The 17,022-nt window shown below is 42.4% G+C and overlaps 1 protein-coding gene across 2 annotated transcripts in view; it reads left to right on the plus strand.

Moving 5' to 3' along the window:
• The window catches only part of MYO7B (myosin VIIB), a 104,009-nt gene that overhangs the window by 11,755 nt on the left and 75,232 nt on the right, over positions 1–17,022 (plus strand). For both annotated transcript variants that reach the window (XM_082396608.1, XM_082396609.1), the window contains exon 2: positions 13,969–14,010. In XM_082396608.1, coding sequence (XP_082252734.1) covers positions 13,969–14,010 — 42 coding nt within the window. The remainder of the gene's footprint in view (positions 1–13,968; positions 14,011–17,022) is intronic.

Below are 17,022 nucleotides of genomic sequence, written 5' to 3' on the forward strand. Positions count from 1 at the left end.
AATACTGTGTTAAATAGAAGTGGCAAGAGTGGGCATCCTTGTCTTGTTCCTGATTTTAGAGGAAAAGCTTTCAGCTCTTCACTGTTGAATATGATATTAGTTGTGGGCTTGTCATAAATGGACTTTATTATGTTGAGATATTCCCTCTATAACAATTTTGATGAAAGTTTTTATCATGCATGGGTGTTGAATTTTGTGAAATGCTTTTTCTGCATCTATTGAGATGATCATGTGTTTTTTTATCCTTCCTTTTGTTAATGTGGCATATCACATTGATCAATTTGTAAAAATTGAACCATCCTTGCACCCCTGGAATAAATCCCACTTGATCATGGTGTATGATTCTTTTTATATATTGTTGAATTAAATTTGCTATTTTTTTGAGGACTTTTGCATCTATATGCATCAGAAATATTGGCCTGTAAGCTACTTTTTTCTTTTTGTAGTGTCTTTGTCTAGTTTTGGTGTCAGGGGAATGGTGGTGGCTTCATAGAATGGTTTGTGGAGTGTTCCATCCTCTTTGATATTTTTGGAATAGTTTGAGAAGAATAGGTATTAGCTCTTCTTTATATGTTTGGTAAGATTTCCTTGTGAAGCTGTCTAGTCCTGGGCTTTTGCTTGCCAGGAAGTGTTTTTGTTTTTCTTTTTTAATTACAAATCAGCTTCACTGCTAATGATTGGTTTGTTCACGTTGTATATTTCTTCCTGACTTACTATTGGAAGGTTGTATGTTTCTAAAAATATTGTCCATTTCTTCTAAGTTATTCAGTTTGTTGACATATAACTGTCTGTAGCAGTCTCTTACAAATTTTTGCATCTCTGTTTTATTGGTTGTTATTTCTCCTCTTTCATTTATTATTTTGTTTATTTGTGTCTTATTTGGTTTATTTGGGTCTCTCTTTTCTTCTTGATGAGGCTGGCTAAAGGTTTATCAATTTTATCTTTTCAACGAACATGCTCTTGGTTTCATTGATCTTTTCTATTGTTTTTTGGTCTCTATTTTATTTATTTCCTTTCTGATCTTTATTATTTCCTTCTTCGGCTGACTTTGGGCTTTGCTTGTTCTTTTTTTTCCTTTAGATGCAATGTTAAGTTGTTTATTTGAGATTTTTCTTGTTTCTTGAGATAGGCCTGTATTGCTGTGTATCCTTCTTAGAACTGCTATGCAGCCTCTCAAAGATTTTGGAAAGTTCTGTTCACATTTTCATTTGTCTTAAGGTATCTTCTAATTTCCTCTTTGATTTCTTCATTGACTCATTGGTTTTTAGTAGCATGTTGTTTAGTCCCCACATGTTTTTGCCATTTTTCTTCCTGTAATGAATTGTTAGTTTCATACCATTGTGGAAAAAAAATTGATTGATATAATTTCTTTCTTCTTAAATTTGTTGAGACTTGTTTTGTGGCGGAGCATGTGATCTATCCTGGAGAACGTACCATGTGCATTTGAAAAGAGTGTATATTCTGCTGGTTTTGGATGGAATGTCCTGTGATACGTATTCAGTCCAACTGGTCTATTGTGTCATTTAAGACCACCGCCTTACTGATTTTCTGTCTCTATGATTTGTCTATTGATGCAAATGGGGTATAAAGCCCCTACTATTTTTTTTCTTTTTTTAACATCTTTATTGGAATATTACTGCTTTACAATAGTGTGTTAGTTTCTGCTGTATAACAAAGTGAATCAGCTATATGTATACATACATCCCCATATCTCCTCCATCTTACATCTCCCTCCCACCCTCCCTATCCCACCCCGTAGGTGGACACAAACACCGAGCTGATCTCCCTGTGCTATGCAGCTGCTTCCCACTAGCTATCTGTTTTACATTTGGTAGTGTGTATATGTCCATGCCACTCTCTCACTTCGTCCCAGCTTACCCTTCCCCCTCCCGTGTCCTCAAGTCCATTCTCTATGTCTGCATCTTTATTCCTGTCCTGCCCCTAGGTTCTTCAGAACCTTTATTTTTTTTTTCGATTCCACATATATGTGTTAGCATAAGGTATTTGTTTTTCTCTTTCTGACTTACTTCACTCTATATGACAGTCCCTAGGTCCATCCACCTCACTACAAATAACTCAATTTTATTTCTTTTTATGACTGAATAATATTCCATTGTATATATGTGCCACATCTTCTGTATCCATTCATCTGTTGATGGACACTTAGGTTGCTTCCATGTCCTGGCTATTGTAAATAGAGCTGCAGTGAACATTGTGGTACATGATTCTTTTTGAAGTATGGTTTTTTCAGGGTATATGCCCAGTAGTGGGATTGCTGGGTCGTATGGTGGTTCTATTTTTAGTTTTTTGAGGAACCTCCATACCGTTCTCCATAGTGGCTGTATCAACTTACATTCTCACCAACAGTGCAAGAGGGCTCCTTTTTCTCCACACCCTCTCCAGCATTTATTATTTATAGATTTTTTGATAATGGCCATTCTGACCAGTGTGAGGTGATTCTTCATTGTGGTTTTGATTTGCATTTCTCTAATGATTAGTGATGTTGAGCATCCTTTCATGTGTTTGTTGCCAATCTGTGTATCTTCTTTGGAGAATGTCTATTTAGGTCTTCTGCCTGTTTTTGGATTGGGTTGTTTGATTTTTTGATATTGAGCTGCATGAGCTGCTTGTATATTTTGGAGATTAACCCTTGGTCAGTTGCTTCGTTTGCAAATATTTTCTCCCATTCTGAGGGTTGTCTTTTCATCTTGTTTATGGTTTCCTTTACTGTGCAAAAGCTTTTAAGTTTCATTAGGTCCCATTTGTTTATTTTTGTTTTTATTTCCATTTCTTTAGGAGGTGGGTCAAAAAGGATCTTGCTGTGATTTATGTCATGGAGTGTTCTGCCTATGTTTTCCTCTAAGAGTTTTATAGTGTCTGGCCTTACATTTAGGTCTTTAATCCATTTTGAGTTTATTTTTGTGTTTGGTGTTAGGGAGTGTTCTAATTTCATTCTTTTGCATGTAGCTGTCCAGTTTTCCCAGTACCACTTATTGAAAAGACCGTCTTTTCTCTATTGTATATTCTTGCCTCCTTTATCAAAGATAAGGTGACCATATGTGTGTGGGTTTATCTCTTGGCTTTCTATGCTGTTCCACTGATCTATATTTCTGCTTTTGTGCCAGTACCATATTGTCTTGATAACTGTAGCTTTGTAGTATAGTCAGGGAAGTCAGGGAGCCTGATTCCTCCAGCTCCGTTTTTCTTTCTCAAGATTGCTTTTGCTATTCGGGGTCTTTGGTGTTTCCATACAAATTGTGAAATTTTTTGTTCTAGTTCTGTGAAAAATGCCATTGGTAGTTTGATAGGGATTGCACTGAATCTGTAGATTGCTTTGCGTAGTATAGTCATTTTCACAGTGTTGATTCTTCCAATCCAAGAACATGGTATATCTCTCCATCTGTTTGGATCACCTTTAATTTCTTTCATCAGTGTCTTATAGTTTTCTGCATACAGGTCTTTTGTCTCCTTAGGTAGGTTTATTCCTAGGTATTTTACTCTTTTTGTTGCAATGGTAAATGGGAGTGTTTCCTTAATTTCTCTTTTAGATTTTTCATCATTAGTGTATAGGAAGGCAAGAGATTTCTGTGCATTAATTTTGTACCCTGCTACTTTACCAAATTCATTGATTAGCTCTAGTAGTTTTCTGGTAGCATCTTTAGGATTCTCTATGTATAGTATCATGTCATCTGAAAACAGTGACAGTTTTACTTCTTCTTTTCCAATTTGGATTCCTTTTATTTCTTTTTCTTCTCTGATTGCTATGGCTAAAACTTCCAAAACTATGTTGAATAATAGTGGTGAGAGTGCGCAACCTTGTCTTGTTCCTGATCTTCATGGAAATGGTTTAAGGTTTTCACCATTGAGAATGATGTTGGCTGTGTGTTTGTCATATATGGCCTTTATTATGTTGAGGTAAGTTCCCTCTATGCCTACTTTCTGGAGGGTTTTTATCATAAATGGGTGTTGAATTTTGTCAAAAGCTTTTTCTGCATCTATTGAGATGATCATATGGTTTTTCTCCTTCAGTTTGTTAATATGGTTTATCACATTGATTGATTTGCATATACTGAAGAATCCTTGCATTCCTGGGATAAACCCCACTTGATCATGGTGTCTGATCCTTTCAATGTGCTGTTGGATTGTGTTTGCTAGTATTTTCTCGAGGATTTTTGCATCTATGTTCATCAGTGATATTGGCCTGTAGTTTTCTTTTTTGGTGGCATCTTTGTCTGGTTTTGGTATCAGGGTGATGGTGACCTTGTAGAATGAGTTTGAGAGTGTTCTTCCCTCTGCTATATTTTGGAAGAGTTTGAGAAGGATAGGTGTTAGCTCTTCTCTAAATGTTTGATAGAATTCGCCTGTGAAGCCATCTGGTCCTGAGATTTTGTTTGTTGGAAGTTTTTTTTTTTTTTTAGAAGATTTTTAATCACAGTTTCAATTTCAGTGCTTGTGCTTGGTCTGTTTATATTTTCTATTTCTTCCTGGTTCAGTCTTGGAAGGTTGTGAAGTCCCCTACTATTATTGTATTGTTGTCAATTTTTCCTTTTTATGTCTGTTAATATTTGCACCTATATTTAGGTGCTCCTGTATTGGGTGCATATACGTTAATGAGTGTAATATCCTCTCCTGATATTGATCCCTTTACCATTATATAATGCTCTTCTTTGTCTTTTGTTATAGACTCTGTTTTAAAGTCTCTTTTGCCTGATATGAGTGTTGCCACCCCACTTTCTTGTCATTTACATTTTAAAAATAGATTTATTTATTTATTTATTTATTTATTTTTGACTCCATTGGTTCCTTGTTGCTGCACATGGGCTTTCTTTAGTTGCAGTGAGAGGAGGCTACTCTTCATTGTGGTGCACGGGCTTCTCATTGTGGTGGCTTCTCTTGTTGTGGAGCACAGGCTCTAGGCACGCGGGCTTCAGTAGTTGTGGCTCACAGGCTCTAGAGAACAGGCTCAGTAGTTGTGATGCACAGGCTTAGTTGTTCTGTGGCATGTGGGATCTTACTGGACCATGGCTTGAACCCGTGCCCCCTGCATTGGCAGGCAGATTCTTTACCACAACACCACCAGGGAAGCCCTTGTCATTTACATTTGGATATCTTTTTCCATCCCCTCACTTTCAATCTGTGTGTGTGTTTAGCTCTGAAGTGATTCTCTTACAGGCAGCATATAGATGTCTCATTTTTAATCCAATCAGCCACCTTATGCCTTTTGATTGGAGCATTGCCATTTATTGCTTGTCTTCCAGTTGTTTTGGTAATCCTTCCTTGTTCTTTTCTTCTTCTTTTAGTTTCTTCCCTTGTGGTTTGCTGATTTCATTTAGTGGTATGTTTCTGTTCTTTCTCTCTTGTTTCTGTGTATCTATGGTAGGTTTTTGATTTGGGATTACCATGGGGTTCATATATGTTGACCTATAACTATATTTAATTGTTTTAAACAGGTAGTCTTGTTAAAATTAAATTAAAATTAAAATTAAATGTGTTAATTTCAAACACATTCTAAAAGAGCTACATTTTTTATTCTTTTCCCCCATACTTTGTGTTTTTGGTGTCATATTTTATATCTTCATGTTTATACCTTTACTGATTATTGTAGTTATACTTAGTTTTATTTTAATTTTTTTTAGTTATACTTAGTTTTATTTTAATTTTTTGTCTTTTAACCTTCATACTAGCTTATTTAAGTGGCTGATCCTCAGCCTTTACTATATATGTGCCTTTACTAGTGGGATTTTTTTCTTTCCTATAGATACTTACTTCTTCTTATAGCTTTTTCTTTTCCACTTTGAGAAGACCCTTTAACATTTCTTTTAGGGTTATTTTAGTACTGATGAACTCTTTCAGGTTTTGCTGGTTTGAAAAGTTGTTTATCTCTCCTTGAATTCTAAATGATAATCTTGCTGGGTAGAGTATCCTAGATTTCAGGTTTTTCCCTTTCAACATTTTAAATATATCATGTCACTTCCTTTTGGTCTGTAAAGCTTCTGCAGAAAAACCAGCTGAGAGTCTTATTGGGGTTCCCTTGTATATAACTCTGGTTTTCTCTTGCTGCCTCTAGAATTCTCTTTTTTCTTTAACTTTTGCCATTTTAATTATGATATGTCTTGGTGTGGGTCTGTTTGTGTTCATCTTGTTTGGGACTCTCTGTGCTTCCTGTACCCAGATATCTGTTTCCTTCTTCAGGCTTGGGAAGTTTTCAGCCATAATTTCATTAAATACATTTTTTACTTTCTTCTCTATCTCTTCTTCTTCTGGGACTCCTATGCTGTAAATATTGGTACACTTGATGTTGTCCCAAAGATCCCTTAAACTGTTTTCATTTTTAAAAATTTGTTTTTCTTTTTACTGTTTTGTTTGGGTGATTTCCACTATTCTACCTCCAGATCACTTATGTGTTGTTCTGTATCAACTAGTCTGTTGTTCATTCCTTCTAGAACACTTTTCATTTGAGTTATTGTATTCTTCAGTTCTGACTGGTTCTTTTTTATATTTTCTAGTTCCTTGTTAAAATTCTCCCTTGTTCATCCATTCTTTTCCTTAATTCAGTTAACATTGTTATTACTAATGCTTTGAATTCTTTATCTAGTAAATTATTTATTTCTGTTTCATTAGTTGTTTTTTTTTTAGGGTTTTCTCTTGTTCTTTCAATTGAGACAAATTCTTCTCTCTTCTCATTTTAATTATCTTTCTCTGTCTCTATGAAGTTAAGTGAAATTGTTACCTATGGTGGTCTTGAAAGTGTGTCCTTATGTGGGAGCATCCCTATACATTTTGCTTGTGCCCAGTGGCTTTGCTGGGAGAGATGGGTTTGATGTGAACACAAATGATGTCTTTCCCCAGGGTGTGTTGGCAGCTGTCTTCTTGGTAGTAGGTGGGGCTGGAGGAGGAGGGGCTAGGGCTAGAGCCAGGTGTGAAGTGGGGCTTACCCTTTCCTCAGTGGCCAACGTTGCCTTATCAAGGGTGGGGTTACATCTCAAGTTGCTGGAACAGAAGCCCTGAGTGTCAGGTGTGAGCTGGCTAAGTTCCCTTTAAGTGTGTGCTCTTCCCCCTCCCAGCACCAGCACCTTCAGCCCCAGAGGGGAGCAGAGCTGGAGCAAGAGGCGCTGGACTGGGTATTCAATGAACGTTGGGCACAGAATATGTTGATATGGCCACTGTCAAAGATCTGGAGTGCCTCTGATGTATCACTTGTGCAATCACCAGTAATGACGGCCCCCTCCCTGCTCAGAAGCTGCTTAGTGTTTGAGCTGCCACAGAGTCTCATAGCCAAGCTTTTTCCTTGGCCATGGCAGCCCTCACTCCAGTGTGGAGCTGTGACGTGGGGCAAACAGTGCTGGAGCATTTGCTCAGCTCAGGTTAGGGCACGCTCTGGGGTGGTCCTGGGAAACCAGTCAGCCAGCTGTGTGGTTTCAATCTGCCCTCTCCACCCTGCTTCGGGAGCAGACTGGTGTTCATGTGTTCCTCACAAGCAAGGTACAGGATTTCCACCTCCCTCCTGTTAGTCCCACTTGCCCTCCAATGAGCCAAGGGGGCTTGTCTTCCCTTTGTCAGACCCCAGGGTTAGAGCACCCAATATGTTGCTCAAACTGCTCCCTCTCCAGGGAGGGTCTCTGCCCATGTAATCTCTCTTTTCTTCTGAGTCCCCTCCCAGGGGCACAGACCCCCACCTGACAGCTTCTCTTCCCTTCCTACCCAATTTTGTGTGTATCTTTCTTAGAGCCTTGGTTGTACAGGAGTCTTTCTGTCAGTCTCTACTTAGTTTTCCGCAAGAATTGTTCCATATGTAGATGTACTTTTGATATGTTCGTGGGGGGAGGTGAGTTCTGTGTCTTCCTACTCCACCATCTTGATTTGGATCCTCATCTTTTTAAATATAGTCTTTCAGTATTATAAATTTCCTTCTAAGCACTGCTTTCACTGCATTCCACAACTTTTAGTAAGTTGTATCTTCATTTTCATTTAGTTGAAAACACTTTAAGAATTTTCTTGAGACTTTGACTTGTGTTATTTATAAGTATGTTTCTTAATCTCCAAATATTTGGGGATTTTCTAGCTATTTTGATTTCTAGTTCAATTTTTTTGTGGTCTGACAACAGACATTGTATGATTTTTATTTTTTAAATTTCCTCAGGGGTGTTATGGCCCAGAAGGTGGCCTATCTTGGTGAATGTTCCATGTGAACTTGAGAAGAAGGTATATTCTGCTGTTGTTAGATGAAGTATTCTACAAGTGTCAATTAGATCCAGTTGACTAACAATGCTATGCATTTCAACTATGTACCTATTGATTTTATGCCTGCCAAATATGTCATTACTGATAAAGGGGTGTTAAAGCCTCCAACCATAATAGTGGATTTATTTTTTTCTCCTTGTAGGTTTATCAGTTTACCACATGTATTTTGATGCTCTGTTGTTACACACATACATGTTAAGTAAAGTTATATCTTCTTTGGAAATTGGCCCCTTTATTATTATGTAATTCCCCTTTATATTCCTCATAATTTTCGTTGCCCTGAAGTCAGCACTACCTAAAATTAGTATAGTTACTCCAGCTTTCTTTTTTTTTTTAATATTTATTTATTTATTTGGTTGTGCTGGGTCTTAGTTGTGGCAGGGGGCCTCCTTAGTTGTGGCTCGTGGGCTCCTTAGCTGCAGCTCCTGATCTTAGTTGCGGCTCGCCAGCTCCTTAGTTGCCACACATGGGCTCCTTAGTTGCAGCTCCAGGGTTCCTTAGTTGCGGCTCACTGGCTCTTTAGTTGCAGCACGCGGACTCCTTAATTGTGGCACGCAAACTCTTAGTTGTGGCATGCATGTGAGATCTAGTTCCCCGACCAGGGATTGAATCCAGGCCCCCTGCATTAGGAGTGCAGAGTCTTATCCACTGCACCACCAGGGAAGTCCCCAGCTTTCTTTTGATTAATATTAACATGGTATATTTTTCTCTATCTCTTTATCTTTAATCTATCTGTGTCTTTATATTTAAAGTGAGTTTCTTGCAGACAACATATAGTTGGTAGCCTCAAGCTTTTAAAAGATGAAATCTTCAGATCCTAGTGATCATTTAGATATGAGGATCATAGGATGACTGAAGTGTTTTCTTCAACAATTGCTAGTTTCATTCACTGAGATAAAGAATGAAGGGGAAAGAGCAGATTTAGAGACAGAGGAGATGTGTGGTCATGTTGAGTTTGTTGTGCCCATGGCTTATCTGCTGGAGATATCCAGAGACTAGGGCCTTGGTGGAGCTGGAGTTCCGGATAGAGATGAGGGTTTGAGACATTGACTTCAGACTCAGAAGTGCTTTGATTCTGTCAGTGGCCCTGGGAGAGGGTGGGAATGTGCAAGGGGAGTGGGCAGACTGAAGGAGAATAGAATGAGGACCACCATATCAATGAGAATTCTTTGGTTTCAATGACAGAGTACAGATGGCTTAGCTCAAATAACAAAGTGCAAAAAGTCAAAGACAGGATTTCTGTCTTTTGTTTCATTCCCTCCTGTCCTTCCAACTTTCTTCTCTCATATCAGCTATTTTCAGGACAGTAGGACCATAGCCCCTGGCAGTTCTGGAATCACATTTCAGAACTTTGTAACTAGAGAAGAAAACTAATCCCCAGCTCCAATTCAGAACATCTCAGCGAAAGCCCTTTCTTGGATCGCATGCCATCTTTGAGGTACCATGATTCATGGTTCCCATCAGAAACATTTTGGACAAAGGGAGGAGAATTTCCCTCAAAAGAAAATAGGGGAAGGCACATCAGGCAGACAAAAACAACCAGCATCTCTCTCAGACACGAAGAGATCAAGGTGAGGGAAAGGGCCCTGGGAGGAGATTGAGGGGACCCCCAAAAGCAACGGAATGACAGGGAAGTGTAGTCCTGCAGAAGCCAAGGGGGCGTGCTCAGGGAACAAGACATGGCTGAAAAAGTCCTGGCATGGACTTGAGCAATGTTGGCCCTGGAGGAGTCGGTGCAGCATTTGTGGGTATGTGTGTGTGACCCAAGGCTTGGGAAGGCATGAAGGGTGAGATAGTGGAGGCAGCATGATGGGGCAACTCTTTCAGGCAGTTCAGCTGTGGAATAGAAACAAGAGGAGGGCAATAGCTGGAGGCAGTCATGAGGCCAAGAAAATTCATTTTAAGATAGACAAAACTTGCATCTCTATGCAGGGAGGAAAACCAGAAGAGTAAGAAAGAATGAAGATGTGAGAGGGAGAGGTAATTGTATTAGTTATCTACTGCTGCATAACAAATTACTCCAAGATTTTGCAGCTTAAAATGACAAATATTTATTTCCTCACCCAATTTCTGAAATCCAAGAACAGCTTATCTGGGTGGTTCTGGGCCAGGAACACTCACGTGGTTTATATTTATTTTCTAGGGTTGCCCTAACAAAATGCCACTGACTAGGCAGCTTAAACAATAGATATTTATGTTCTCATAATTCTGGAGCTGGAAGTCTCAGACCAAAGATGTTGGCAGGGGTGGTTCTTCCCAAGGCCCCTCTCCTTGGCTTGCAGACAGTTACCCTCTTGCTACTTTGTCCTCGTATGGCCATCCCTCTGCATGTACAGCTCTTGTATTTCTTCCTCTTCTTACAAGGATATCAGTCATGTTGGATTACGCCCCACCCTCACAGCTTCAGTTTAACATCACCACCTCTTTAAAAGGGCTTTATCTTCAAATACAGTTCCATTGTGAGGTACTGAGGGTTAGGACTTTCAACATATGAACTTGGTGAGGGGTTCACAATTCAGCCCATAACAAGGTTGCAGTCAGGACGTTGGCTGGAGGTCTGGTCATCTGAAGCCTTGACCATGGCTGGAAGATCTGCTTTCAAGATCACTGGCTGTTGACTGGAGACCTGAGTTCCTCACCACATGGGTCCTCCTTGAGGCTGCTTGAGTATCCTCATGACATGGCAGCAAGTTCCCCCAGGCCGAGCGATCTCAGACAGAGCAAGGAGGAGGACACAGAGCCTTTTATGAACTAGTTTCAGAAGCTACACTCCATCACTCTGACCTTATTCTATTTGTTAGAAGGAAGTCACTAAATCCACATCCACAGTAGGGAGAATGAGTCTCCATATTTGGAAGGGAGCAGTGTCAAAGAATTTGTGGGAGTATTTTAACCACCAGAGTAATTGATAAAGCAAAAGCCCTGATGGAGGAGGCCAGAGAGGGCAGGGCTGGAAGGGTTAGTGTGGGGCTGTCAGGGGGCCCCTTCCCCTGGGCGGTCCCTTAAATGTCCTCAGATATAGGGAAAGGCAGGGAGTGGGCAGAGCTGGAAGCTGAGGGTGATCTTTCTCTCTTTTTTCAATGACACAGATCAAGGTGTTCTGCAGAGTGAGTAGTGGGAGGGAGATTTGAAATAAGAGTGTTGCTGGGTTTTTTTTTCCAGAAAGAGCTGACCAGGGCCCACTCAAGTGTCCCTGAGCATTTCTAAGGTCGTAGGGGAGGTGCTGGCCCCTGTCATCAAGATGGTGTGACCCATCCTTGGTGTGCTCAGCTTGGTGCTGGGACTTTGCAAGGTGCGAGCAGGAGTCAACAACATTCACAAGACAAGGGTGGACCAGAGGGGTCCATATAGAGTGCAGCTTATTGTACTTTATCTTTGTATTCCGTTTATGGGTACTTACAAAACCACTTTGTTCCAGAAAAGATGTAAGTCAGTTTCTAGGCAGGTTGGGATAGAAATGAAGCTCAGATGCCTGGTTGATAGAATGGAGAGCAAAGCAAGGGCTGAGGGGTCGTGATGAAATGAGGGAACAGTGGGCCATGGGCAGAGGGCCTGGTGCTGGCCTGGGGTGTGGCTGGAGGGTGGCAGCTGGAGGACATGGTTTCTGAAGCGGAGAGGTTCTGGGACACAGGAAGACCAGGGCCAGTCGTGGGGGAGTGGAGGTCAGTAGAGTCTGGGGACCAGAGGAGTGAGAGTCCAGAACACTTGGCAGGTTCACCCCCCAGGGATGGCAGGACTGGTGGGGGGCACCTATGGGACAGATCCTGGTGTCTGGAGAGGGATTATGTCCATGGAGGTCAGTGCCATGGGTGAGGGGGTAGAGGGCGACAGAGCTAAAGAACATGGGTGAGCCTCAGATTCCTACCTGGGGTGGAGAAGTGAGGGGCCAGAGCCACAGTGGGGAACGAGAGGCAGGCAATGCCCTCTGCGTCTTTCCCACCCACCACCTCATTGCAGTATGTGAGGCGTGGAGATGGACCAGCCTCCCCTTGAAAGAGCTGTAGCCTCAGACACTTAAAAAGGAATCTCAATCTGATTACTACCGCCTTTTGCATTGTAGGCACTCAACAAATGCTAGGAGGAGTAGATTGCCATAAACATATAAATGCTCACACACTAAAGAAAAATTGGAATAAGAAAATTCTTTGTCCAGCAGAACAGAGTGGCAGACTCTCTGTCACATTCACCCACTACCTACACCTCTACTCTCCTCTTACCTCCCAACTTGGTCTGCTCAACCCAAATGTGCTGACCCCTCACATCCTTTGCACTTTTCCCTCTGCCTTTGCTAAAGTTGCAGCATCCCTAGAGAATCGCTCCCCCTCCCCTTTTATTTTGGTCTCGCAGCTTGCAAGATCTCAGTTCCCTGACCAGGGACTGGACCCGGGCCACGACAGTGAAAGCCCTGAATCCTAACCACTAGGCTACCAGGGAACCCCTGAGAAGGCCCCTCTTTCCTTCCACTGTGAATTCTTACAAATCTGGCAAAGCCATTGTCAAAGGACATCCTCTCCAAGGGCTTCGTTCTCTGTTTCACTGAACAGCTATTTCCTGGATCCCTCCTTGGAGCAAGTCTGTGTTAGAAGCAGGGAGCATATGATGAACGAAAAAGCCAGTACCTGCCTCCCGCAGCTCAGTGGGGCAAGGCTGGGGATGGGTGGGGCTCCTCCTTGAGATCAGGGCCTCTGCCCTCCCCTCCCCTCCCCTCCCCTCGCCTCCCCTCCCTCCCCTCCCCTCCCCTCCCCTCCCTTCCCCTCCCCTCCCCTCCCCTCCCTTCCCCTCCCCTCCCTCCCCCACCTGCTGGCAGCTACACAGGCCCGCTTGTGTGCTCCCAGGGCACTGGGGAGGATGCCAGGTGCTGCGGACAGGTTTGCAAGGAGGCAGGTCCAGGTTGAATTCCCAGCTGTGCTACTGATCAACAGGTCACCTTTCCTTTGTTGAGTTCCATGAGTGAAATGGGGGATATCTGTGTTTTGGGGGTGTCTGTGAGGTTTATTTATTTATTTTTGGCTGCGTTGGGTCTTCTTCTTTGCGTGGGCTTTCTCTAGTTGCAGCGAGCAGGGGCTACTCTTTGTTGCGTTGTGCGGGCTTCTCATCGTGGTGGCTTCTCTTGTTGCAGAGCATGGGCTCTAGGTGCGCGGGCTTCAGTAGCTGTGGCTCGAAGGCTCTAGAGCACAGGGTCAGTAGTTGTGGCGCATGGGCTTAGTTGCTCCGCGGCATGTGGGATCTTCCCGGACCAGGGCTCGAACCCGTGTCCCCTTCATTGACAGGTGGATTCTTAACCGCTGCGCCACCAGGGAAGCCCCTGTCCGTGAGGTTTAGATCAAGTATGTTGTGTCTCTAGTTCTGCTGGCTGCTTCCCTCAGCACTCCGTGTGGTGTAGGGTGATGACTGGTGTTCACGGATGTCTGACCAGACACAGCTTGAGCTTCTGGATGGCAGGGATGGTGTCCTAAGGATGTTCAGAACCACCGCACTCCCAGTTGAGCCCAGTGCCAAGTGCAAAATAGACGTTCAGTAAAGATGAGATAGGATGGACCAAGCTGAGAGAGCCTCCTCTCACACTTGTGGTGTGACTGTGACTCATCCTCTCATTCATTGAAGAGTCATTTCTCGGCCCCATGCCGGGCGCTCAGAGCCACGCTGATGAACACACGTGGCTCCTACCCTCCAGGGCTCCAAGTCAGGGCCACGAGGACTGACTTTCTGCTTTCTCTCTGCACACAGGCTGTCAGGAGCGGCTGCCTCAGGATGTCTGGCTTGAGACTGGTAAGAATTGCATCTCTTCCATCGAGGGGTTGTTCGTGGGAGTTGCCAAAGGCTGAGTCAAATCACTCCCAAGGAAAGAAGAAGAGAGGCAATGAGACCCTGTAAGGAAAATACCGGAGACAGGGAGTTTGGAGGAACAAGACAGATTGTTTTAACTAAAGAAAATGACCTTGGCCAACCTTTGGGCTTTGGCAGGGGGACCACACTTGCACAGTAATCCCTCACTTATATTCAGGGCTTAAAATGTCTTGACAAAACACACTACAATATATAAAATAGGTAACCAACAAGGACCTACTGTATAGCACAGGGAACTATACTCAATATCTTGTAGTAACCTATAATGGAAGAGAATGTAAAAAAAGAATATATATATATTAATATATATATGTATAACTGAATCACTTTGCTATACACCTGAAACTAATACAACATTGTAAATCAACTATATTTCAATAAAAATTTTAAAAATAAAATAAAATGAAAAATAAAAGAACAGAAAAACAAATGTCTTGACAGGGTATTTCTCAATTGTTGGATCCTTCATTTATCTAAGTAAAGGCAGCACAGAGCCATCTGTAGGCCCATCTCTTCTATGGGAAGAGAAGACATGGCAGGTGGGCACATGGGATCAGGGCACAACACCCATTTCAGCCAATGTCCAGAAGAGCCAGCCCACCTCGGAAGACTGAGGGTCAGGTCTCCCGGAAGTGGATTCTTCATGGCCTTGGGTCTTTGAGTTTCCTTGTAGTAATTTCTGTCTCAGGCTGGGGAAGGAGCTTTCTGCATCATCGGCAGCAGCCAGCTGTCAGGTATTTCTTACCACAGAGAACAACGAAGGTCACGTGGATCTCTCTGCTTTCTGTAATTCATCCTCTATTTCTTGAATCTCAATATAGACTTGACTTTCTTTGCAGCTGATAGCTTCTGCTTTATCTCTTCTCGCTCACTCTTCTCCTGATTCAGCTGTTTCTGCACAGTCAACTTTTTCTTCCAACAGAGTTCATGAAGCAACTCTATTTTCTGCTGCTTGGCTTCTCATTTATTTCCTAGGAGAGCTTTGGCCAAATGGAGTGAACAAAAGTCATGTTCTAGCTCTTTTATTTATTTTTCCAGCTCATGTTGGTCTGACACCTTATCATTAAGTGTGGACTGGAAATGGTCTTTCTCTTTTTCATCTCTGGTTAATATCAAGTTCACTGTGAGATGCCCATCATCTGTCTTTTTATTTATTTATTTATTTATTTATTTATGTATTTATGTATTCATTTATTTATTGGCTGCGTCGGGTCTTCGACGCATGCAGGATCTTCGTTCAGGCATGTGGGATCTTTCACTGTGGCGTGCAGGCTTTTCTCTAGTTGTGGCGTGCAGGTTTTCTCTTCTCTAGTTGTGGTGCACAGGCTCCAGGGCACATGGGCTCTGTAGTTATGGTGTGCGGGTTCCAGAGCGCGTGGGCTCTGTAGTCTTCGGCACGTGGGCTCTCTAGTTGAGGTGTGCAAGCTCAGTAGTTGTGGCACTTGGGCTTAGCTGCCCCGCAGCATGTGGGATCTTAGTTCCCTGACCAGGGATCAAACCCGCATCCCCAGTGTTGGAAGGTGGATTCTTTACCACTGGACCACCAGGGAAGTCCCCATCATCTGTCTTTGACTGATAATCTTCTCTCTTTGGTAATTTGCCCACTGTTTCAGCTGCATGCTGCAATTTTCACACTGGAATTTTATCCTTGTTGTAAGAAAGTTTTCTAGGTCTCTGAGGTTCCTGATGTGATTCAATTAGTTCACTGAATCTAGTATGCTGCTCAGGCTGGTCTTCTGTATCCTGTAGCAGCTGTTCCTTACTGTTCTTCTTCATTTTGCTTTTAGTTTTATTAAGTTGTTTTGGGCACACAGTTTGAAGAATCAGTTCCCCACTTCCTCTTCCAGAGAGGTGACCACCTTCGAACTTCTAGTCGATTCATTGATACTTCCCTCTGTGTCTCTAAAGAACATGTGTACAGGGCTGCTTGAGTTTTTGGTTTCAGGCGTCACCTATTACTGACTTCCCACTAGGTGAGAAGGGCCTTAGCTCCTTGCTCCTAACGCCCACCCACAGCACTCATACTGTCTCTCCTTCCTCCCAAAATTGTTAAATCCTAGCTTTCATTAGATCTACATACAGAGTTTACTTGTTTTATCTAAGAAAATGTTCCTCTCGAATGAAATTATGGTTACCAGGGAGGAAGTGTCAGGGGCAGGGAGGGATAGTTAGGGAGTTTGGGATTGACATGTACACACTGCTATATTTAAAATAGATAACCAACAAGGACCTACTGTAAAGCACAGGGAACTCTGCTCCATATTATATAACAACCTAAATGGGAAAAGAATTTGAAAAAGAAGAGATACATGTATATATATAACTGAATCACTTTGCTGTACACCTGAAACTAACACCACATTATTTTGTTGTTGTTGTTTTGTTTTTATTTTTGGCTGCATTGGGTCTTAGTTGCGGCACGCAGGGTCTTCATTGAAGCATGCAGGATCTTTCTTTGCAGCACGTGGGCTCTTCGTTGTGGTGTGCAGGCTTCTCTCTAGTTGTGGCCTGTGGGTTTTCTCTTCTCTAGTTGTGGTGCACAGGCTCCAGGGTGCGTGGGCTCTGTAGTTGTGGCTCATGGATTCCAGAGCACATGGGCTCTGTAGTTCGTGGCATGTGGGCTCTAGTTGAGGCACAAGAGCTCAGTAGTTGTGGCATACGGGGTTAGTTGCCCCACAGCATGTGGGATCTTAGTTCCCTGACCAAGGATCGAACCCACGTCCCCTGCATTGGAAGGCGAATTCTTTACCACTGGACCACCAGGAAAGTCCCTAACACAACATTGTTAATCAGCTATACTCCAATATAAAATAAAAAGTTAAAGAAAAGAAAGAACATGTTCCTCTCAACTGAGCCCTGCAATGTAGTCTAAGTGCTGTGCTTCCCTTTGCTAGACTTTGTAATTGTCCTTCTGCCCTATCTGCTTTGTTTTCT

This window comes from Balaenoptera borealis (assembly GCF_965194805.1).
Source record: "Balaenoptera borealis genome assembly, chromosome: 6".
In the NCBI taxonomy this organism is placed as follows: Eukaryota; Metazoa; Chordata; class Mammalia; order Artiodactyla; family Balaenopteridae; genus Balaenoptera; species Balaenoptera borealis.